Below are 26,064 nucleotides of genomic sequence, written 5' to 3' on the forward strand. Positions count from 1 at the left end.
ATCCAGACAACCCAATCTGACAAGCGTCCAGGAGGACATGTATTGTTCGCCTGACTGTACAGAATAGCACAGCTCTGAGACAAACCGAGGGGGCCGGGTGAGGGGGTGGGGGTGGGGGGAAGATACGAGACTGCATGTCACCTCCCCATTACCTACATCTATCTCTTAAAAAAGAGAGAGAAAGAGAGATACTTTGCAACCTAGCCGTCACTCTTAACTGTGTCGTAAATTTTATTGCTGTTTGTATTATAATACATTAAGAAAATACCAAGAGACTTTGGAGACGGCACGGTGATTCAAAATTTCTTTAAGCTCAGACCCCACCCCCGACCAAAATCCTGGCGTCAACTCTGGACTACAAACGCACACAAGAGGCAGGAAATTGTCTAGTCAGCAGCAAGAAGAGTTTCCCCACAGACAATCTGAAGACCATCGGCCAACACCTGAGTGTAATAAATGAATTTTAAGTTAGCATCAGCGTTCATTTTTCCGGTTGCGGTCGACTGTTCAGTGGGAGCTGATAATTCTGTTTAGGAATTCGTAGTAACATCTAACAGATTTGAGAAAATTATTTATAAACACTGCAAATCCTACTGCCATTGAATTAGTAAGTGTTTACAAAGTTCCCTGATGAACGGGCACTTTAAAAAGGGTAATAATTACATTATGAAGTGCAGTGGAAGAACATATGTATTGAAGGCAGTAGGCAATGTAATAATCTAACCAGACAACAGAAGTATTCTCATTGAGGTAAAAATAACATTAAGTAGCAGAACTATATGTAAGGGCATTTTTTATAAGGAGATTTGTATTCATGAACCCGCCAGGTTAGCCGAGAGCGCTAATGCGCTGCTTCCTGGACTCGGGTGCGAACACCGGCCCAGTATCGAATCCGCCTGGCGGGTTAACGACGAGGGCCGGTGTGCTTGCCAGCGTGGATGTGGTTTTTAGGCGGTTTTCCACATCCCACTGGGTGAATACTGGGCTTGTCCTCACATCTCACCTTAGTTACACGACTCGCAGACGTTTGAAAAACGTTTCCAGTATTTCGAGGTTTACATTAGACACAGACAGCTGGGGTAGACTAATTCCATCCTGGGGGGTATGGGGTGCAGCAGGAAGGGAATCCAGGCACCACTTAAAATTACCCATTCCAAATCTGCACTTAACCCCGCTGGCCCTGCCCTCGATGCAGGACAAAGGCAGTAGCGAAAGAAGAAGAATTTGTGTTAGTAAATTTGGTAGCCTTTCTTAGAATACCTCTCAGGAAACAGTTGGGAGTATAGAAAAACGCATAAAGGGGAATAGAGTTTTAATCTACAACATTCGCTGTTCTAACGATACGGTATTGATTGTTGATAATTTAAATGATCTTGAACAACTTGTCAACATAGTAGGAGTTGTAGCAGTACTTTAGGTCTGAATATCAACACCAAGAAAATGTATTTTATGATTGTCACACTACACTTCGACTATTTTACAGACGCAAGTCTACGATTCGGAGACTCCTTAATACAAAGGGAAGACAAGTTTTTGCCTCGTGATGACTGGGTGTTGTGTGATGTCCTTAGGGTAGTTAGGTTTAAGTAGTTCTAAGTTCTAGGGGACTGATGACCATAGATGTTAAGTCCCATAGTGCTCAGAGCCATTTGAATTTTTTTGAAGACAAGTTTAAGCACCTAGGAACGTGATTCTGTGAAAATCAGAGGTCAGACATGAATCTAAAAGGTCATATAGCCAACGCTCCTAATACTTCAACAGAACTCAAGAGGATCCCCTCAAGTACAGACAAAAATCTAGTTCGATTTGTAAGATACAGTCTGTACTTCTATACAGTTGTCAAGGATGGCTAACAGCGAAGAAAAACGAGGCCTTTGATATGTGGAATTACCGCAGAATGCTTCAAATACCATGGGCTCTAAGAATAACTAACATCAATGAATGGCGCCGAATACACAAATAGCGAGAAATGTTGACAGCTTTAAAAGAAGGAAAATCACATACCTAGGATATTTCTTGTGGAATGTCAAATACAATTGTGAAAAGGTCGAAGAAGAATATATTCGTCAGATAACATAAAACAATGGACAAGAAGCGCAGATAAATCACTTCATATTGCGGTCCATAAAATAAAGCTGCGTCGTTTGATCGCCAACATCCATTAATGTATAGGCAGAAGAGGAAGAAGTCCCTTGTATATCAATTCGAGCTACATGAGTTTGGTCATTTAGAGACTCTGTGATTTATTCCACAGCCTGTTTTCCATCTGTCGTTAGAAGGATGAGGTGTTTAAGTTTAAATTCTAATTATTTGATAAAATAATCAGTTAACTGGTGTAACTGCATCTCATTTAAGCTGGAGATGAAAGACAAAAGAATAAGGAACTGCAACTCGCCGTCGTTTGATGATCAGTGTGGGAGGTAAGCAGACTACAACTACAACGCACACTGGATGGTGAAGTTCTAATTCCTCTACTCCATCTCAAACAGGATTGAAGTGCGAAGTGCATAGTACAGTTTGAAGATCATAGAGAAATAGTAGTAGCAACAATTTTCCGATGATAGTGAAGCGGAATAAAGTGATATCCATATTTGTTTTATCGACATTATCGAATGTGAATAGGGGTCGAGTCACAAGTGCCAAACGAGCTGCCTTCCCTTTCGTGCACAGTTGAAAGTACTGAAAATGAGAGTTTAGTTTTGGTAATGCAGTATTTGTGAAGTTTCATACGGTACGAGCGCGAGCGTTGGGAGTGGAACTTGCTAGGGATTTTATTCGACATATCTCCATGTTATCATTCATTAATAACTATAGTATCGCCATATTACACTTGGTGGCAACAGCGATATTACTAACATCAACGACGACCCAATTTGATAGGAATTTACATTTGGTCACGTTGACCAATAAATTAAACAATCTTTGATCTCGCCAAACACAAAAATATGTTACAACTTAGGTCTCTATACCTTTCTTAAAAAACGCTTCTTCACATATATTGAAACAACCATGAAAATACACACAAAGTTACTTCACAGATGTTGAATGTTTCTCATAGCCCTAGTGCAACAAGCACTCTAAAATTGAAAACAGTCGAACAGTTACCTAAGCAATCACCTGGGCCCAAAAGTCAGAAAAACCGAAAGAGGATTCCTTTCATAGCTCAAGAAACATCAGATTTGCTTACATCACTTAAAGACATACGTAAGAACAAAATGGAAGCCGAACGTAATATTAATTAAAATGGGGGATGGATGAGGGAAATCTTGTCATCCTGAACAAATCCCTCACTTGTACAGTTACACTAACATATAAGTTTAGCAAGACACGAATCGAGAATAGAAGGCAGTACTAGACCGATGTAATATTTAACACAAAAATGAGCAAAAGGATACCGCTGACAACAACAGTGCCATAGCAGACGACACGAAAACTTAAAACAGTGGTCCCGGCGGAGGTTCGAATCCTCCTCCGCCGGAACACCATATCTCTAATACTCTACTGATTTATTTTGCTTTTGTTTTATTTAATGTTACGTCGTTGAGCTTCTGTAAATGTTGTTTGATTGAATCGATAACACAAAATTGTATACTCCTTTCTTTGTAAAAACTTTGATGTCATGGTTTGATTCTATGCAGTGTAGTGTATCTCTCATTTAAATTCTTTGTCCCCATTGGAGGGAGACAAAACTTACTGTATATATTTGGAATTTGTTTAAATAATTTTGTTTATAACTACCTATATGTGCAAATGATGTGTTTCGTTTAATATGTTTAGTTACTATTATATAAACTGCTGACCTTCACTTAGGATTCTTAATTAGTTTGTATGAAAAAGGTGTAGTGGTTCCCCTCCGGAACGGAACTGTGTAGCGCGCGCAAATTGTGGTTGGACTAGGTAGAAAATGTGGAACCAAGAGTGAGTCGGGGACGAGCTACCAAACTGTGGACTACCCATGTAAAAGATGTATATTGTGCTGTTTCCGAGAGAGGGTTTTCCTGCCGCCTACCAATGCCTCGGATGTATGAATAAATAGCTGGAACTATTCTGGAATTTGTATCTATCATCGCCACCAAGAAGGGACAGAGTCCAGCATTCTGCCTGCAAATCCGCCTACCAACATCCAATTGCCACCACATTGCGCAATCACTGTCACGGAATACTATAGTAATGTACAGTGAAGGATCAGCTCATTGGATGTTTTAGTGTGCACAAATATAAGGTAACTTATAACTGAATTCATGTACCTACCTTGATTTTTTCCCTATCACAACACCTCTCAGGTTCCTTTCCATTTGAACTATGATTACCGAGTGTCCTAGTTTGTGGAAAAAATGAAAGCCTCAAAGTCAAATAGTTAATTACATAATGTTGGTTGATCTTTGGCAAGAAGGGAATATTCAGATTTACTGTGGATTTAGTGAAATTGTGGCAGGCAGTAAATGTAGTTTTGTGAAGTTTCAAAGTCACCTATTTAATCATTTGCTTGAAAGTAGAAGATTGTGGTAATAAAGATAATGTGCTGTTTCTTTAAAAATTAAAATTCTTAAAACTGGTGCTTATAAAGTTTTACTTAGTTAATGATCATAATGCTGCCTGTGGTAAATTTTAAAAGGTGAGTCAGTTTCTTGTAAACTTGTCAAAATTATGTCCCACTGCAGTAAAAGTCGTGAATTGCAGTTGTGAAAAGTTGGATGGTTGCTAAGCACTTGTTTCTTTTGGGTATTGAAAGTGCCTATGAATAGTGTAATAAGATCCACAGGTTATCCTTTACCACTATTTATGAAAACAATAATTTCTTTATTCAAAAGACAGTTAGAAGTAACCTGTTCGTGAATTCCATTTAACTTTCATTCTAAATAGAATAGTATTTAGTTGAGAGATATTTAACCTGCGACAAGATCATAATTTTGCAGTGAACAACATTTACAATTTTATGTCAGCTAGGAAAATGTGTGAAAAGTAATACTGAACCTATATCCAATTTATGATTCTACAGTGAATATTAAGAGTAATGTTATAAAACTTATTCGGTTTGAATAAGCCTTGAAAGTAGTAGTGTCTTTCGTCATCTGTTATATTTATGCAAATAGTTTGTCCTGCTCTGTCAGCTTCCAATCTTAACCGTGAACATATGAAGGTGTCAGAGTTCATTGCACTTGTGTGTGGCAAAATATAGGTTGTCTTATTCATACCTACTTTCTTAAACAAGAACGTTAATCTTTCTCTTGCTTAATTAGGCTGGCGACCGTTTTCCTTATTCTTTAAACGGTGTAGCTGGGTAAAATATTATTTGTTACTGTCTAAATATTTACGTAATTTTGACTTTCATTATAGGTACAACACGGTCAACATAACAAAATTCCCCTGTTGCTTTATACCATAATTGCTTTAACTATATGGTTTTTTTTCACGACCTGCCTCCTACTTTAAGGTTATGGTATAACAGTAGCATACAGTAGTGTTATAAGTTCCTTGAACGTGGTTCGATAGAGAGTTGAAAAGGAAAAAAATCTAAGGGCGAAAGATGACTTAAATAAGGGGAACGCGGAATGACTTCCGACCCTAACTCGTTTACAGTGTTTTAATTAAATAAAAAGTCACGTTCAAGGATGATATGCGAACAACTTTCGTTATGTCCGTTTTCACGTATCTGTCAAAAATAATCCTGTCGCCCACAATTTAAATTAACATTGACGTTAACTCCTTTTGTCAGAATATCTAATCGTAACTATTATGTGAAAGTTTATTCTAGTCAACGAATTAATTCCTTTCAGATACGCGCACGAACGGACAGCAGAACGGAACACAAACGACTTGTTTCAACAACCGAACAACGCAATGACGTTACATTACGACAATGTCGGCTCAATGAACATCACTTTGACTTTATCTTTTCTACTCTGCGTAATTGAATTATTCCTAATTACAATTTATTCAGCTATTTAACGAAAACATCTAACAAAAAGTAAAATAAATTCATCCCAACGTAAAAGATCCGTCATAACTTCTAACGACTTGTTGAGTCCGTACCACGTGGAGCTACTGGAGGATGCCGGGAATAAATATGTCCGACACGATAGTAGGAGGTATAGCGTGACTTTCGTCTCTTCACTGTGGCTGCAAACACAGTGGCGGCAAGAACAGCGGAACTAAAATTAGAGATGAACATCTCTTTGACTTTATCTTCTCTACTCTGCGTAATTGAATTATTCCTAATTACAATTTATTCAGCTATTTAACGAAAACATCTAACAAAAAGTAAAATAAATTTATCCCAACGTAAAAGATCCGTCATAACTTCTAACGACTTGTTGAGTCCGTACCACGTGGAGCTACTGGAGGATGCCCGGAATAAATATGTCCGACACGATAGTAGGAGATATCCCATGACTTTCGTCTCCTCAGTGTATCTAAAGCAAACACAGTCGCGGCAAGAACAGTGGAACTAAAATTAGAGATGTTCCGTTACCAGCCCTCCTTCCTCCCCCCGGTGTGGTGTGGTACGTACCATACCATGTGTTGTGAGTGGTGTCCTCGAGGATAATGACGCAGTCGGAGACGCTCCCCGGGATGAGGCGGGCGCTCTCCTCGACGCTCCACGCGCTGGCGCTCATGCCACGGGAGGACACGGCGCCCGCCTGGAGCCGCGCCGCCCCCGGAGGCAGGTGCTGGCTGTGTCCTGGCGCTCCATTCCCGCCTCCCGCACACAGATTAGGCGCACTGCCGCGCGGCCGCCCGGCCGACACACAAAGCGGCGCGGGAAGCCGTAGCACGGCCGCAAATCACAAAGAAGCCTGTTGCCGTGACCGCAACACGCCGACGCCGATACCACCGCCACAAAACATCCACGCGTGTCGTGGCCTCTGCATTGTGTAAACGTACCACACTCATCTCACCTGCCTTATGGGTGGCAGTAACGGAAACTGCACTGCCGCCCCCTTGCAACACCAGAGTGTGTAGTAAATAACGAAATTCTTAAAACTTCCTGGCAGATTAAAACTGTGTGCCGGACTGAGACTCGAACTCGAGACCTTTGCCTTTCACGCGCAAGTGCTCTACCAACTGAACTACCCAAGCACGACTCACGCCCCGTCCTCACAGCTTTACTTCTGCCAGTACCTCGTCGCCTACCTTCCAACTGGGCGTGAGTCGTGCTTGGGTAGCTCAGTTGGTAGAGCACTTACCCGCGAAAGGCGAAGGTCCCGAGTTCGAGTCTCGGTCCGGCACACAGTTTTAATCTGCCAGGAAGTTTAATATCAGCGCGCACTCCGCTGTACAGTGAAAATTTCGTTCTAGGAACGAAATTCTATTTACTATGTGTCTGTGTTTGATCATACGCGGCACCCACACAGCACAGCGGTTCGTTGGCGCTATTCTGCTCCCCGTGTTGTTTGACTCTCATGGCAAGACGTCCTCGGCTTACATTTCAGCAAGATAATGTCCGCCCTCACACGGCAAGAGTATCTACAGCTTCTCTTCCTGTTCGACAAACCCTACGTTGACCAGCAAGGTTGCCAGATCTGTATCTAACTGAGAACTTTTGGAACATTATGGACAGGGCCCTATAACCAGCACGGGATTTCGGCAATTTAACGCCCAAATTGAACAGAGGACATCCAACTACTCTGTTATGTTGGCAGAAGAGCCAACACCGTGTTACTAGAGGAGGCAGAAATGCACGCGTTTTTGCTCACGCAGGCTGGCGTGAGGAGGGAACAACTATACTGACGTGAGGTCTAAAACGTGACAAGAAATTAGAATTCAGAAAGCGGGCGTAATTAGTTTAATAGTTAACATTAATCCATTAATGATGAACGTCGCTCTTGACGGTACATGATTCACAATATTATCTGTTCACAATAGTAACTGAATATGGCGCCTTGCTGTGTCCTAGCAAATGACGTAGCTGAAGGCTATGCTAAACTGTCGTCTCGGCAAATGAGAGCGTATGTAGACAGTGAACCATCGCTAGCAAAGTCGGCTGTACAACTGGGACGAGTGCTAGGGAGTCTCTCTAGAGTAGACCTGCCGTGTGTGTGGCGACACGCCGGTACGACGTATACTAACGGACCGCGGCCGATTTAAAGGCTACCAACTAGCAAGTGTGGTATCTGGCGGTGACACCACAAACTCTATCAATCAATGTGAAGCAAAATTATTGCTTGCAAAGACCCAGAGGTGGAACAACGTCTTCTTGACTTCCTCTGTTTATGAATCTCTTTCTTGAGATTAAATCGTACAATATACACTACCGGCCATTAAAATTGCTACACCACGAAGATTACGTACTACAGACACGAAATTCAACCGACAGGAAGAAGATGCTGTGATGTGCAAATGATTAGCTTTTCAGAGCATTCACACAAAGTTGGCGAAACTTACAACGTGCTGACACGAGGAAAGTTTCCAACCGATTTCTCATACACAAACAGCAGTTGACCGGCGTTGCCTGGTGAAACGTTGTTGTGATGCCTCGTGTAAGGAGGAGAAATGAGTACCGTCACGTTTCCGACTTCGATAAAGGTCGGATTGTAGCCTATCGCGATTGCGGTTTATCGTATCGCGACATTGCTGCTCGCGTTGGTCGAAATCCAATGACTGTTAGTACAATATGGAATCGGTGGGTTCAGGAGGGTAATACGGAACGCCGTGCTGCATCCCAAAGGCCTCGTGTCACAAGCAGTCGAGATGACAGGCATCTTATCCGCATGGCTGTAACGGATCGTGCAGCCACGTCTCAATCGCTGAGTCAACAGATGGGGACGTTTGGAAGACAACAACCATCTGCACAACAGTTAGACGACGTTTGCAGCAGCATCGACTATCAGCTCGGAGACCATGGCTGCGGTTATCCTTGACGCTGTATCACACTCAGGACTACTCAGCGGCGAATGGCAAAACGTCATTTTTTCGGATTAATCCAAGTTCTGTTTACAGCATCATGATGGTCGCATCCGTGTTTGGCGACATCGCGGTGAACGCACATTGGAAGCGTGTATTCGTCATCGCCATACCTGCGTATCACCCGGCGAGATGGTATGGGGTGCCATTGGTTACACTTCTCGGTCACCTCTTGTTCAAATTGACGGCACTTTGAACAGTGGACGCTACATTTCAGTTGTGTTACGACCCGTGGCTCTACCCTTCATTAGATCCCTGCAAAACCCTACATTTCAGCAGGATAATGCACGACCGCATGTTGCAGTTCCTGTACGGGCCTTTCTGGATACAGAAAATGTTCGACTGCTGCCCTGGCCAGCACATTCTCCAGATCTCTCACCAATTGTAAACGCCTAGTCAATGGTGGCCGAGCAGCTAGCTCGTCACCATACGCCAGTCACTACTCTTGATGAACTGTGGTATCGTGTTGAAGCTGCATGGGCAGCTGTACCTGTAGACGCTATCCAAGCTCTGCTTGACTCAACGCCCAGGCGTATGAAGACCGTTATTACGGCCAGAGGTGGTTGTTCTGGGTACTGATTTCTCAGGATCTATGCACCCAAATTACGTGAAAATGTAATCACATGTCAGTTCTAGTATAATATATTTGTCCAATGAATACCCATTTATCATCTGCATTTATTCATGGTGTGGCAATTTTAATGGCCAGTAGTGTATCTGAAAATGTAATCATTTGTATGTCTGTACATGTAAATCCCATCTATTTACTTCCTGAAACGTCACACACCTGAGAAAGTGTATATACACTCCTGGAAATGGAAAAAAGAACACATTGACACCGGTGTGTCAGACCCACCATACTTGCTCCGGACACTGCGAGAGGGCTGTACAAGCAATGATCACACGCACGGCACAGCGGACACACCAGGAACCGCGGTGTTGGCCGTCGAATGGCGCTAGCTGCGCAGCATTTGTGCACCGCCGCCGTCAGTGTCAGCCAGTTTGCCGTGGCATACGGAGCTCCATCGCAGTCTTTAACACTGGTAGCATGCCGCGACAGCGTGGACGTGAACCGTATGTGCAGTTGACGAACTTTGAGCGAGGGCGTATAGTGGGCATGCGGGAGGCCGGGTGGACGTACCGCCGAATTGCTCAACACGTGGGGCGTGAGGTCTCCACAGTACATCGATGTTGTCGCCAGTGGTCGGCGGAAGGTGCACGTGCCCGTCGACCTGGAACCGGACCGCAGCGACGCACGGATGCACGCCAAGACCGTAGGATCCTACGCAGTGCCGTAGGGGACCGCACCGCCACTTCCCAGCAAATTAGGGACACTGTTGCTCCTGGGGTATCGGCGAGGACCATTCGCAACCGTCTCCATGAAGCTGGGCTACGGTCCCGCACACCGTTAGGCCGTCTTCCGCTCACGCCCCAACATCGTGCAGCCCGCCTCCAGTGGTGTCGCGACAGGCGTGGATGGAGGGACGAATGGAGACGTGTCGTCTTCAGCGATGAGAGTCGCTTCTGCCTTGGGGCCAATGATGGTCGTATGCGTGTTTGGCGCCGTGCAGGTGAGCGCCACAATCAGGACTGCATACGACCGAGGCACACAGGGCCAACACCCGGCATCATGGTGTGGGGAGCGATCTCCTACACTGGCCGTACACCACTGGTGATCGTCGAGGGGACACTGAATAGTGCACGGTACATCCAAACCGTCATCGAACCCATCGTTCTACCATTCCTAGACCGGCAAGGGAACTTGCTGTTCCAACAGGACAATGCACGTCCGCATGTATCCCGTGCCACCCAACGTGCTCTAGAAGGTGTAAGTCAACTACTCTGGCCAGCAAGATCTCCGGATATGTCCCCCATTGGGCATGTTTGGGACTGGATGAAGCGTCGTCTCACGCGGTCTGCACGTCCGGCACGAACGCTGGTCCAACTGAGGCGCCAGGTGGAAATGGCATGGCAAGCCGTTCCACAAGACTACATCCAGCATCTCTACGATCGTCTCCATGGGAGAATAGCAGCCTGCATTGCTGCGAAAGGTGGATATACACTGTACTAGTGCCGACATAGTGCATGCTCTGTTGCCTGTGTCTATGTGCCTGTGGTTCTGTCAGTGTGATCATGTGATGTATCTGACCCCAGGAATGTGTCAATAAAGTTTCCCCTTCCTGGGACAATGAATTCACGGTGTTCTTATTTCAATTTCGAGGAGTGTAATTTCCTAACCTCACACTCATTTCTTATATCTTACGTTACGCTTATCTTGCATAGTAAATCAAGGATTAACTTATTTTACGTGTGAGGCACCTTGGCGAAGCACTTTGACTACATTGTTGTTCATTTCTTCACTGGGTGAGTCCACTTTTTATAGACCGATCGTTGGAGATAGCTCCATACGAATCAGTCTAGAGTCGTTATATTCTTAGAACGTTGAGGCCATAACGATTCGATCACCAAACTAATCGCTTAAGAAATGAATTGTCTCAATAGACGTGTAACAAATGACGTCGTCCTGTTACAACAACAATTACGCTCACTAGCCTCCAGAAGCGAAGTAAACTGCGTAATGTTGTCTTGGGACGCAACACTGTGCACTGTAATTTCAAAGAAAATAGGCCTCACTATGCAACGATGTACAACCGCACATCACATTTCAGTTTTCTGAGAATGCCAGGTGTTTTCATGTAAGACATCCGTATTTTGGATTGACCAAATTATTACGTTTAGTCTGTTCACGCACTGCTAAGTGCACACCACGCTTAATCACTGAAGAAATACGGTCCACTTGTGCGATTCCATGAATGTCAGCAGGCTACAGAAATCAAATGCAGTACACTGTATATGGCGCATTTAGCCCCGCAAATTACAAAGAGGATGTGTACAAAATCTTAAGTTGTGCATCACTTTCTGAGCACAACAACTATGACTTCAGAATTTGGAGAAATATTCTCAGACTTTGCGAAGGCTCTCTGCACTGATCGTCTGCTGCATGCATTACGCAGTGCTGTTGATATCCTTCCACGTCTAATGTCTTTGTAATAGAAATATGGGAAACACACTCCAACACGAGAAACATCTACACCCTGTAACACCATGCGTTCTGTACCACACTGTTGGCACTGCATTTGATGGCAGGCTATGTGGCCCAGGCATTCGCCAAACCCAAAACCGGCAATCGAATGATTCGATTTCACTGTCTAACGGCGTAACTCTACAGATCACCTCAACCATCACTTAGCGCTGACTACAGATATTTGTGGCTTATGAGGTGCTGCTTCCACAGTCTTAGTCCTCGCTCTGCACACTCCTTGTGCAAGATGGACTACTGGTAGCACTTTGGTCCTTACCAGTCACTCCTTGCCCTAATCTCAGGTAATCTTTGCGGGCACCATATGCAGGGCTCAATGGTTCATATGGCTCAAATGGCTCTGAGCACTATGGGACTCAACTGCTGTGGTCATAAGTCCCCTAGAACGTAGAACTACTTAAACCGAACTAACCTAAGGACGTCACACACATCCATGCCCGAGGCAGGATTCTAACCTGCGACCGTAGCAGTCGCACGGTTCCGGACTGCGCGCCTAGAACCGCGAGACCACCGCGGCCGGCGGCTCAATGGTTACTGCCCGTCAGTTCATATGTCTGCCTACTCGTGGTTTTGCTGTAACTGTTCCTTCAGGTTCTCACTTCCTAATCACATCGCCAACAGTCAAGCTGGACAGCTCCAGAAATGGTCATAGCTCTTGCAGCGTGTTCTACGAAGAAATCGAGTGTCTAGTTTCAAACGCAGATCTGTTACTTAGAGAAAATTCGATTAAGGAATAAATACACTACTGGCCATTAAAATTGCTACACCACGACGATAACGTGCTATAGACGCGAAATGTAACCGACACGAAGGAGATACTGTGATATGCAAATGATTAGCTTTTCAGAGCATTCAGAGAATGTTGGCGCCGGTGGTGACACTTACAACGTGCTGACAGGAGGAAAGTTTCCAACCGATTTCTCAGCATTTGACCGGCGTTGCCAGGTGAAACGTTATTGTGATGCCTCGTGTAAGGAGGAGAAATGCGTATCACCACGTTTCCGACTTTGATAAAGGTCGGATTATAGCCTATCGCGATTGCGGTTTATCGTATCGCGACATTGCTGCTCGCGTCGGTCGAGGTCGAATGACTGTTAGCAGAAATGGAATCGGTGGGTTCGGGAGGGTAACACGGAACGCCGTGATGGATTCCAACGGCCTGATTTCTCAGGATCTATGCACCCAAACTCGGGGAAAATGTAATCACATGTCAGTTCTAGTATAATATATTTGTCCAATGAGTACCCGTTTTTCATCTGCATTTCTTCTCGGTGTAGCAACTTTAATGGCCAGTAGTGTATATTAGTAAGTGGTAGTTAGTATCAGCAGTATCTTGATTAGACCTCTACAGAACGTTCTTGACTTCTAACCGTAAATAATGCATATTATAGGGACAATATTGGATTATCTTTAGGCGTTACCGGAAAAAAGTTCCGGTATGACATTTGGAATGAAAGCAGGGGAAGTATACCGGCTTCATTTTATACCACCTTTGTACTGAAAATAAAGATTTATATACTCGCTGTTGCAGTTCTGTGGTATGCTACTTCCAACTGATTTTATCATCAATTTGTAGTACGAAGAGCCGGCCGAATTGGCCGTGCGGTTAAAGGCGCTGCAGTCTGGAACCACGAGACCGCTACGGTCGCAGGTTCGAATCCTGCCTCGGGCATGGATGTTTGTGATGTCCTTAGGTTAGTTAGGTTTAACTAGTTCTAAGTTCTAGGGGACTAATGACCTCAGCAGTTGAGTCCCATAGTGATCAGAGCCATTTGAACCATTTTTTTGTAGTACGAAGAATTTCACGCAATCTGCATTTTGCATCTCCTAGTCGTCATATTTCAGATGTTATACGTGGAGGTAACCTTCCTAGTCCTACACCGCATATAGTACGTTTTTTAAAAGTTTAGAGAAAAAGAAGTGCCTTGGAATATTTTATCAATGTCCATAAAAGTAGCAATAACCACTCTTTCTAAACCTTCGTCTTTTTATTTGCTGCATTGATTGTTTCATATGCAAACAAATCAAACAGTACGACACAGGACACTGTCGGGTCCCCTGTTCGCGTCTGCGTATAGGCCGGCGAAGCGGACCCATCCACTATATTGGAATCCAGCCGTTTTATTCTATGACATATGGCGTTTTATCGGTGTTTTACTCTGACGGACAACGCATTTTGGGTACAAAGTTCCGAGCTTTTCAGCTCTAATGTTATAGTTATATGTTCATCTAAAGATGTGGCTTTTAGTGTTCAAATGTGTGAGAAATCGCCCGCATCTCGTGGTCGTGCGGTAGCGTTCTCGCTTCCCACGCCCGGGTTCCCGGGTTCTATTCCCGGCGGGGTCAGGGATTTTCTCTGCCTCGTGATGGCTGGGTGTTGTGTGCTGTCCTTAGGTTAGTTAGGTTTAAGTAGTACTAAGTTCTAGGGGACTGATGACCATAGATGTTAAGTCCCATAGTGCTCAGGGCCATTTGAACCATTTTTTGTGTGAAATCTTATGGGACTTAACTGCTAAGGTCATCAGTCTCTAATATTACGCACTACTTCACCTAAATTATCCTAAGGACAAACACAGACACCCATGCCCGAGGGAGGACTCGGACCTCCGCTGGGACCAGCCGCACAGTCCATGAGTGAGATGTGGCTTTTAGTGCCACGAAATCTGTAGTGATAATAAAGGACTAAATACAGATGGAGCGGTTTTTTTAATAGCCAAGATAAACTGGGTATTGCTACTGACAAAAGGGCATTAATACACACAAGAAAAATGTGTGGGCGTAAGATGGTACCTTGTGCGTTACCACATGTAATAAGTTCCTAGATAGATGATGGCTGGTAGCTCAATATATTACTTTAGGAACACACCCTGTTTGCTATTAGCGATATGAGATTTGTGTAATTTTGTGGTTTCTCATAGTACACTACAACATTCTAATTTAGTCAATAGTATATTGTGATCTATAGAGTCTAATACATTTGACAAATTATATAAACGAAGTTTCAGGTTCAGCCGAACTTAATGAGTGCTGAGAAAGACTCAGTGCCCCATTTCGTTGGCACCCGTCGCATTGCAACGTGATACGAATTTGCTTCACAGCACCACAGGTGCCGCCTGTGGCCTCAGCGCAGCTCCGCGACCCAATTACGACGGTGGAACTCGATATCCCGTTTGATTCCGCGCCGTCCGTCCTTCCGTCCTCTCTCGCCACAGTCCGTCTCTCTGGAAAATACATTGTGCGGTGCATTACTGTAATACAGAGATAAACCTTCTCGGCCGCGTGGGCATATCATGTGTCTTACTGTGAGCTGCGGCAGAAAAAAATGTAACCACCATAATTATTTGGATCTGAACTCGCTTTTTGTTCATAGACTTGAATATGAAGGTGTCTGGAACGTTTTGCACATTCATCTCGAAAGCTGCATCAACAGTCTCTCTTCCTCTCCCTCCCCCCCCCCCCCCCTCTCCCTCTCTCTCTCTCTCTCTCTCTTCTATGTGTCTACCTCTATCTATCTCTCTCTCCGATTGTCTCTCTCTCTCTTCCTTTTCAAGAATGTCGTAAAATTATTCTTACCTCATATTGCCTCTGAAATCTGTATGGAAACGGGACAGGAGCACTGCGGCACACTAAACTGTCAAGGATGGTCCGATAAGACATTTTATGGCTCAGAGGCCACAAAACCCGTAATATGGGTACTAATCTCGAGCAGCGTACGAGTATAGTTATAACCTAGCTCTCGTCGCATCTTTTAGACTATCAGCAGAAGAGAGAGATCTATCTTTTATAAGAGAAACGTGGACAGTTAGGGGGTAATGATGCAGTCAGTGCTGGAATAATTACGAGGGGAGTGCTTAATTTGGCAATAGTTGGAGAGTAAATCGTCCGTGTTTTTGCGTCGCTTCCATTCTCGCAGGAGAACCCTTTATTCAATAAAACTGCTTGCGAGTAAGAAGCTCATATTCAGCGTCGCTGTATACATGTGGCGTGTACCAGAAACTTCAGGTCCGGAGCAATGGTGTTTCCAAGGTGACAGACATAACAAGACGCCGAAGATGTATTCGTGATGGAAAACTTACAAGACTGAATTGCCGGGCTCGAATTAAACTGTGATTTCATGAGATATACTTTTGCCAGTACTTCTTCTCCCCACACATGTTCCTGCACACCTTATGCGACTAGCACTGCCAGGAAGTTTTACATCGGCGCAGACGTTGCTCCAGAGTGAAAATTCAATCTGGGAACCGCCTCCGATGCCGTGACTAAACCGTATCTCCGTGGTATCATCTCTTCCCCGAATGCCAGCTCCGCAAGGTATGGAGGAGAGCTTCTTACCATGCAGCGGGCCCGGGTTCGATTCCTGGCCGGGCTGGAGATTTTCGCAGCTCGTGGACTGGGTGTTGTGTTGTCCTCCTCATCATTTCATCAACACCGACGAGCAAGTCGCCCATTGTGTGGTCACCTGTAATAATACTTCCATTCGCTGGTCGAACTTGCCCGGATGGGGGGGGGGGGGGGGGGGCCTCCCGGCCATCAGTACCATACGATAATTTCATTTTTTTATTTATTTAGGAGAACTTCTGTGAAGAAGAAGTTAGGAGAATTAATACTGACAGAAATGAAACTGTCCGGGCTACTCGTGAGTCTGCTTCAATAACTCTGAAGGGGACGACTCCCACTTGTCAGCATCGTTTTTGTCCAAATTTATGGTAGACGCAGGTCTTGGCGAGAAATGAATATGACAGCAGTGGGCCAAGAGTTTAGAAAAAAAATAACATCTTTAGTACAGACTGTGCGAGGCATGAGCCATTTAAGTCAGCATAGTTTTCAGGTCGTGTATGGCCCAGTGGAAAGATTACGGAATGGTAGTCCGAGGGTCTTGGTTTTGAGGTTCTATGCGTAAGTTTTCCTTATTTTCAACTTTTTCGTTACTTATACTACATGAAAACTAAAATAAGCCCACAATATTGTATTTATTAATATTTTAGCAGAAGGTGTGAAAAGAAAAAGTGAACGAAAGTTTGGCATTGTTAATTAACTTGCAGTAAAGGGTTGTAAAGCATGCACGAGAACTTCGCATATAAAAACAGATAGTTTTACTATTTTACAGGTTATTTACAAGTTCTGTGGAGATATTTATCGTAAAAGCAGGTGCAGCAGTAATTTCGTTGGCCTCTACCACACGTTAAGAACACCTCGTTTTTATGATTACATGCCGGTGTAAAAGTTTGTATTGAAAAACAAATTAGGTTTACATTCATCGAAGTATCTTTTCCATTGAACAATGTGGCTGCAAACCACCCGTATCTCAAGACTTCACGGAAAATGACTGTGAGTGTGTGTTTTGGTGCATTATTCTCGGGACGTGATTTATCTTTCTCTCTCAAAGAGACAAGAGCAGTTTTGAAGCTTTATTATCACTTTTTAAATCTGAATATAGAAACAGACACCGCAGGATTGTACCAGCGAGTGCATTTGAGGGAACTCACTCTAACACTGCATGATGACAATCCTTTTTCATCTTGAAAAATCTCGTTTTATATTTCTAGATTTGTTAATAGTCGTCACGGGGTTGCCGCTGGATGACGTTGTGCAAATTCCACAATATTTCCTCGGATCAACTGACCGACATCTTCAAGTGGTTGAACCTTGGTGGTGACCAGTTACGACTGATGGTATTCGCAAGTCGACGCCCATGTATATGGCCAAGCATTTAGAAAAAATAACATATTTAGCACATGTTGCGCGAGGCATGAGCCATTTAAGTCACACGACACTCCCCCCTTACAAAGGCCTTCAATGCACTCTTCCCATCTATATGCTCTCTCCTCTGCATTTAACAGTGGAATTTCCGTTTCACTCTTAATGTTTCCATCCTTGCTTCTAATTTCAGCGAAGATTGTTTTGACTGACTGAGACAGTCCTTCTGACAATCATTTCTTTTTTGATTTCTTCACGTTTTTCAGGTAGCCATTTCGTCTTAGCTTCCGTGCACTTTCTATTTATTTCATTCCTCAGCGACTTTTATTTCTTTATACCTGAATTTCCCAGAACATTTTTGAATTTCCTTCTTTCATCTATCAACTGAAGTATTTCTTCTGTTACCCATGGCTCCTTCGCACTTAGCTTCTTTGTACCTATATTTTTCTTTCCAACTCCTGTGACTGCCATTTTTAGAGATGCCCATTCCTCTTCAGCTGTGCTACCTGTTGAGCTATTCTTTATTGATGTTTGTACAGCCTTAGAGAAGTTCAACCGTATCTCGTCATTCCTTAGTTCTTTCGTATTCCATTTCTTTGCGTATTCATTCTTCCTGCCTAATCACTTAAACTTCTACCTACTCTTCGTCACTAATACATTGTGATCTGAGTCTATATCTACTCCTGGGCACGCTTCGTTAACTACTGAAATTTCCATACATTTTTCGACAGACAAGGAGCGTTTTGATGAAGGAGGCGCATTAAATATTCATAATGTGGTTATTTTACGTATGAATTAGTTGTTGATATGTTCTTCTGTCGTTTGTGAGCTACTGAAAGTACGAACAGCTTCATAAATATTGACTTGCTTGAAAAATGATAAACCATTCTCCAGTTCCTTTCAATATTATCCGTTTGTCGATTGATTTTACGTACACACTTGTATCCATTCACATGTGTGTAGAGTCTTTTCTAGTTTTGCACATTCCTGTAGCCTATAGGTCTAAGTCTAGGGGACTTACGACCTCATATGTTAAGTCCCATTGTGCTTAGAGCCATTTGAACCACATACACACAGACGGACAAGCAGCAAAAAGAAAATCATTTTATAGGAAGATTGCTTTGGTGTTTCATTACTTTCTCAAAATTCCTGAAACGCCAGGTCAAATTTTGTGTAGAGTTGAGATGACTTGTGGATGAGTCGAAGGCCGTAAATGTGAAAAATGAAACAAGTAATACAGTCTACACCTATGGTTTTAATAATCATTCTCTCACAAGCAGAGTGACAAAATACAAATATTTCTACGCTTAACGTTTCCATGTAATGTACCTGCTATAAACTTTGCCACTTCATGTAGCTGTACCTGAATATGGATGTTACATCTAAAGTACTTAAGAAATTATTAAACAAGTCATTGATAGCACTTATAAAAACCGAGGAAAACTATAGCTGTTTTGGGTAGGATTATATATTTCACGTACAATTTGTTTTAGTCAGCTCATTTCTTGTAGATTACACATCAAAATAGAGAAATGTAGCTTGGAAGGAATAAGACAGCCGTAATATCACTGAAGGGGAAGTATGAAAGCTGAGTACGAGAGGTGTTCAATAAATAATGCAACACAGTTTTTCTCTCGGACATCGTGGAATATTCCCACTTCAGCCTCTATAGTTTCATGAAGTTCTGACCAGTGGCGGAGCTCTACGTAGCCTTCAAAATGATGTTTGTGAGGGAGGTGCGGTCCAGGCAGAGAGCTTTCATTGAGTTTCTTTCGGCGGAAAACCAAAGCATCGCAGATACATATAGGCGGTTGCTAAATGTCTATGGACATCTTGCAATGAACAAAAGCATGGTGAATCGTTGGGCGAGGTGTCTGTCATCATTGCAACAACGTCGTGCAAACCTGTTCGATCTTCTAGGTGAGGTCTGGTCGCACACAGCTCTGACTCCTGGAATGTTGGAACATGCGGACACTCACATTCACAGTGGTCGACGGATCACCATCGACCACCTCGCTGCACAAATGGACCTCTCTACTATTTGTGCTGACACACTCTTCCACCATACACCCTGGGTCTCGCACCTGACTTCCATCTGGTTACCCCAATGAATGATGCATTCCGCAGGAAGCAGTGCGTGGATACTGGGGAGGTTATTCATGGAGCAAGAAGTTGGCTCTGGCGTCGACCACTAGAGCGGTACCATGTGGGCACGCAGGTCCTACCAGTGAGGCTGATGTAAGGCGGTCGCATTGAACGGAGATTATGTTGAGAACTAGGCTTTCATAGCCAAAAGAGTGGGAGATAATATGGTGTATTGTAATCCTGAAAAAAAACCGACCTGTTTTCAGAAAAAACCGCCCCTCGTATAATGTTTTATATCTGTTTCACTATTTCATAATCTCCAATCGTTAGTTATCTGCTCAACAATTGTACTTACAAACCATAAAGGCAAGGATCCAGCTAGGTAACTGCTGGCTTGTCTAGGATTCCAGCAGTTACCTTTTTACTCAGTAGCTGTAGTGAGTAGTATTCTTTGGCCTGTTTGGCCACCACAGGTAGGACAAAGTTTGGTACGTTTCTTGATTCTACAATGGGACCTGACTATAGAAGGAAACCAGCTAAGCATTGAAACTGTGACTCCATGAAGACGGCTACGTCAGATTCTTATGAAGTGCACTGTCTACTTCGATATGCAAGAGGTTATCATCTCATAGTAACCGCACAAAGCATGCAGGTGTAACGCCATCTACATTCTGTATATGAGGACAGATTAATCAGGGGGTTGCTCATTCAGAAAACACATTTGAGTGTTGGTTATTTGTGGAAAGATTTATGCATCGTATAAGAGCGTGAAACATTTAAAATCACGTTGGGCAGCAGCAGGATCATGACGTATCGAAACTGCGGATTATCGTTTCAGAATGTAACTATTCCTGTTAGTCGGCATCATACGAGTGCCATGTCAGTATGGTGACGATAGCTTAAGGAGGGTATTTTTACTGTATTGCACGATCACGACGACCCTGCAGACCTTGAACCCGAGAGGAGAGAGAACCTTCCGATCGGCGGTGGAGAAATCGTGCAGCCTCGTCTTGTATCCTCAGTCAGAAATTGGGTTTGTTTGCAGTACCACAAGTTTTCGTACAGAGATCATGTCGTCTGGAGCACGAGGCACCGTCAGCAAGCGATCACAGTTGCGGCTTTCGTTGAGAGGTCAGCAGAGAGCGTCACCACCACAGTTTTACGACCAACCACAACACTGAACAAAGGTGTAGCACCATGTTGTTTTGCCATAGAGGTTTTGCCTCTGCATAAAGCAGAGCGATGGACCTATACGTGTGTATAGGTTCTGAGCAGAACGAACGTTGTCAGATTTCTTTAGAGATCGTCACAAGGGCTTAGTATCTGGAGAGACGGTGAGGGGTACTATTGTGCACACCGTACCGTCACCTCTAGTCAAACCGCCGCCAATTTGGACAGCCGCGCTACATTTGTGGTGTGTTAGGGCTCGTGGCTGCACCCGGTCTTCGAAGACTCTTGTATGTAATCTTACAAAAAGATAATGCAAGACCGCATTTTGCCCACGTTGCTGTGACATACCTCGATAAAGGTGTGCGATTGTTCCATGTTCATCTACATCTACATGGATACTGTGCAAATCACATTTAAGTGCCTGGCAGAGGGTTCATCGAACCACCTTCATAATTCTCTGTTATTCCAATCTCGTATAGCGCGCGGAAAGAACGAACACCTCTATCTTTCCGTACGAGCTCTGATTTCCCTTATTTTATCGTGGTGGTCATTTCTCCCTATGTAGGTCGGTGTCAAAAAAATATGTTCTGACGATCTGTCACCAACTGAAAAACAAATGCTCGTACACTGATGTCACGACACGCAGTCACTACTGCAACGAGTTGAAGCACCACGGAAAGCTGTTACCCAGCCGTTGCTGCCACCAAAGGCAACTGTTCTGTTTACTGATATTCGCATCCTGTACACCGAAAAAATCACACAATTTAATAATATTTTATAACGTCGTTAGTAGGTATTTTTCCCAGCGTTGCAATTTTGACTGTCGAAAGCGGCACGGTTGACACACGGATCACAAAATCTCAAGCACTGAATATTTTTGTCTTGTGGCTACCAGAGGCGGAAGTGTAGCTACAATAGACTGCAAAAATAATTGACTACTGGTTGACTATTACAGCAGTTGCGTAATGATGAATACTTTATGTGTCAGGCATAAATAAGCAATTCACTTTTTAGTTTAAGATTGTAATTTTCCTAAACTCTGGACACTCAGTATGTCGCTTAAGATTTACTTACAAAATGTAACAAATCGCAGGAGACAGTTTGCACGATTTTCGAAGGGAAATATAGTCACAAGCGTCAGCAAATAAACCAGGAACATTTACGGAAAGCCTTATTAATCATCGGTACAAAAGAAAAATTCGTCATGTGTAATGCAGTGAGAATTGTGAAAGGTATCTAACACAATTAGAAACAATCGATCGTGACGGAAGCATGATCTCTATCAGAAATGTTAAAAATTTCGTCCTTTCTTTCTTCCTCTGGGCTGTTATTCAGACCCAGCAGTTAAACACTCCATTATACACATTTCGACAAAAATTCCTATTTTATAATAAAATTATTTCCTTGTTATGTATAATACTGCTTTCTATTAGAGTGAAGGTAATTGTGGGTTACGTAGTGACTATTATTACTTTCTTAACACCAGATGCTTAAATAGTGGTTGGTTCAGTACAGAGCTATTCTGCTGCCCCGTTGGCTTGTTTCCTTGAGATAGTTGTCTGTAGATAGTATGGGTCATTGTGTGTTAATCTGATAGGATTTCACATTTCTCACGCTTTCAGTCTCACTTTATTATGGTATTTTATCACTATTGTCTCTAACTATCGGGAACTATCTTCCATCACAAAAACTTAACCATTAATTGAAACTCTGCCCGAGACCAGTGAGCACACGAACTATATTGGGAATTAAAAAGAAATGAACCTTTTACGTCTAAAACAGTTATTGAAGGAAAATAAGTATAAATGATCTTTGCTCTCTTTATCACTGACTTGCATCTACATCTACGTCTACGCTTATGACCTGTCCAAAAATATGAGTAGTTTCTAATAAAACGGAGCTGCAGTTACATAAATGTCGCAACAGATATTTAAGAGTAACACCAGAAGATGATCATACTGACATTTTAAAAAACTAAGATGGTTACTTCAACAATTAAGAACGGCAAGATATTCAAAGAGGAGAGAATATAAATGTATAAATACGGAAAGGATTCCAGATGATATTTTGGCAAACACATTGCCTGGTTTCAGTTGTACTGAGCATATCCGGAATTTCGTGAGACTCCCGAACATAAATCCAGTAGTACCTCCTTGTAATCTGCTGGAACTGACCAACCTATGTGAAGTTTCCCATCCCACTCAGGACAAAATAGTTAAAGAGTACAGTGACAAATGACAGCTGTTTGTTCGTGCTGAATAAACTACTGAGTAGTCAGAAATGCGGTAAAATCTTCCGCTGGCAAGTGCAACTTTGATCACTGAACCAGTATAGTCACAAAAAAAGACAGTGCAACATTCTTCCCCTCATATAACTTTTAATCGGGTCTTCTTGTTGGCTGGAACAAAAATCGCTTTGATTCTCTGTGTTCCGCTAGTAAAGTACTCTCATTTTCAAATGGTCTTTGGTAAACGGACAACGCCCTCTGTGGCTGAGCGTCAACGCTATACATATATCAAGCGTAGGAATTTCATTTAGCCTGTATGCCACTGACGAGTTACGCTCTGTGGTTTGGCAATAAGACCTCCGAAATATACGCTGTAATGACATGTCACATGGTGGCCACGATAATTCTTCCTTCCTCTTTTCCACATTCCGAAACAGCACGTTACAGTTCTGTATTCGTACCGCCTAAAAGATTAAAAGCATAGAGAGTCTTCAAATTATATCTTTAAGTATGTAGCACACTGCACCTCATATACAAGTGAGTCTTTAAGAATAGAAATTAATTACATTCTGCATGACCCCGTAAGACAACCACTTTTTGGTTTCATTTATTTATTTGTGGAATTCCCAGATTATGTTGACAGAGCGATCAGCAGTCTTATTCAATCTTATTGTTTATTTATTTTTCTGTCTCATTTATGCTGGCATGTGTATTAATAGTGACTATTTTCGAGTGTGACTATTCGTTTTCGATTGATTAACCGAATGGCTTCCAAATGACTAATTAAAAAACGTTTATACATTTCCAAAAAGTCTCAATTGTTCACATTTAAAAATTCTCTCAATGTTAGACACTTGCACTGAGGGTACAGAACACTGAAATGAGAACAGAGAATACCTCAAAATGTATATATATAATTTTTCTATTAACCATTTCGAAACTATCCAGGCATGGTTCGAATATCAAGGGATACATTAAGAACTAGTTACCATTATCTCATATATCAACGCAACTGAGAAAGAAAAAAAAGAAATAATAGAATTACTTTATTTGTAGAGTTATTTATCTTCACAATACTGGAACCTACAAGATGTGCGGCATTTAAGGAGGCATTCTTCAGTTTTTTTCTTCGTTGATCATTATCCATGTGTATCAGTAGGTCTTACACATATTGCGAAATCCGAAATCAAGCAAGACAAACGACCGTGGACATTCAGTGGGAATTTTGGACCGGATACCGATCTTATTTCAGATGTCAGGTTACACATCCGGTGTCAGGTTAAGCACTTGGGTGGCTTATAATCTAGCTCATCCCCCACTCATCTCCCCGCCCCCCTCCCCCAGGAACCACCAGGAACTGATCTTGATCACCCAGGGTACCCCCACCCATTTCCTTGTCATCCCCTCCCCAAACCGCTTTTACCAATGAGGATTAAACACAACATCTCAATCTGCATGTTTATAACTGGGGCACTTGAGCGGGTCACATTTGCTTTGGAACTGGACATCTTAGTCTATGTGTAAATTGTTTGCTGTGTCTGTTTGTTAATAACAGATCATAGTAATCCACGTCACATGAGTTCTAGTTTGTGGTTATTTGTTAATAATAATTTAATATTAAGTGATTTTCGTTATTTGAGGCTCCAGGAGAGGCTGCACCCTGGCACAAATGTAAGTACGCTCATTATTCCATGATTTACCCAATTTTGTTTATTTAAAAAAATTCTTATTTTATGAAATTACTGGAGTTATATCCCACATTTCCTGAATGTTGCACAGACGTTGTGATACTCTCAGTCCATTACAATTGAGTCTATTTCTGAATTATTTATCATTATTATTGAGCATCATCTCTCATCCTTACATTTTCTGACGGGGGCATTGAATGGGTGTGAAGTATAAGTATCGGATCAGGCTGTATCTATTTGATAAACGCAAATTACGTTAGATAACTTCACCTGAGATCTGTTTGTTATTAACTGTTTAACATTTTGTTATTTGAGGCACTAGCAGAGACAACAGCCAAACATGTATGTACGTACTCTCATTCCTACCTCAAGTCATATATTTTTCACCCAATTCCATATTTTTTCCGTTTTCTGCACAATTTACGTGTTTTTCCAAACTTTTATCCACTTACACGAGTTCCATTCCACTGCCCTCGAGGTCACATCGACATCGCATAATGTTACAGCACATCATAACGTCTCATCTCTACATCATGTCACAGCATCAAGTAGTGATGCATCGTGACACTGCGTTAATGTCGCATCACGTCGCATCGACGTTCATGATATACCCATACAATCACAATTCAGCGTTATGTACCATTGCTAAGTCAGCACCTCATCACTAGCGGGTGTGACGTCATAGCGTATGAGTTGGGAACGAACACATTGGTGGAAATTTTAACATCATAGCAAATTCAATGACCACTGCAACTTTAATGATTTCCAATCAAGGAATACTACACTGCAATATATAAATTCCCTGTTAAGCCGCCGGTACATTACTAGATTGTGTGGCATCGTATCAAAATTCTCATCCTTCCAACAAAGATACTGTGTGTGTATAAGAATTTACACAGTGCTAGAAAATACGCATCTAGAGAGCATGAAATTGTTTCTGAATTTTATTCTTGCGAGTTAGTAGATGATTTGCAAAGTGTAAGTCTATCCAGACATATATGTAAATTGTGTGCGTCCATCACGTTGGTGAGGTTAGCCTGTTGGGAAGACGTGGGACAAATACCATAGCTCTATATACACTAACGAGTCAAAACAATATGCTCTCGTGCTTAAAAGCGTGTTGGTCCACCTCTGGAACGCAATTCAACACTGACTCTGCGTGCCATGGATTCAATAATCAGTTGATAGGCTTC

General features: G+C 42.8%; 1 protein-coding gene across 1 annotated transcript in view; it reads right to left on the reverse strand.

Annotated features, from left to right (window-relative positions):
• Window positions 1–6,693, reverse strand: part of LOC124596227 (cyclic nucleotide-gated cation channel alpha-3) — a 1,106,485-nt gene extending 1,099,792 nt beyond the window's left edge. The window contains 1 exon segment of the mRNA XM_047135285.1: window positions 6,512–6,693. Within this exon segment, the coding sequence (XP_046991241.1) occupies window positions 6,512–6,617 (106 nt within the window). The 5' untranslated portion in view covers window positions 6,618–6,693.
• Window positions 6,694–26,064: the final 19,371 nt, after the last annotated feature.

Source organism: Schistocerca americana, chromosome 2, assembly GCF_021461395.2.
Source record: "Schistocerca americana isolate TAMUIC-IGC-003095 chromosome 2, iqSchAmer2.1, whole genome shotgun sequence".
Taxonomy (NCBI): domain Eukaryota; kingdom Metazoa; phylum Arthropoda; class Insecta; order Orthoptera; family Acrididae; genus Schistocerca; species Schistocerca americana.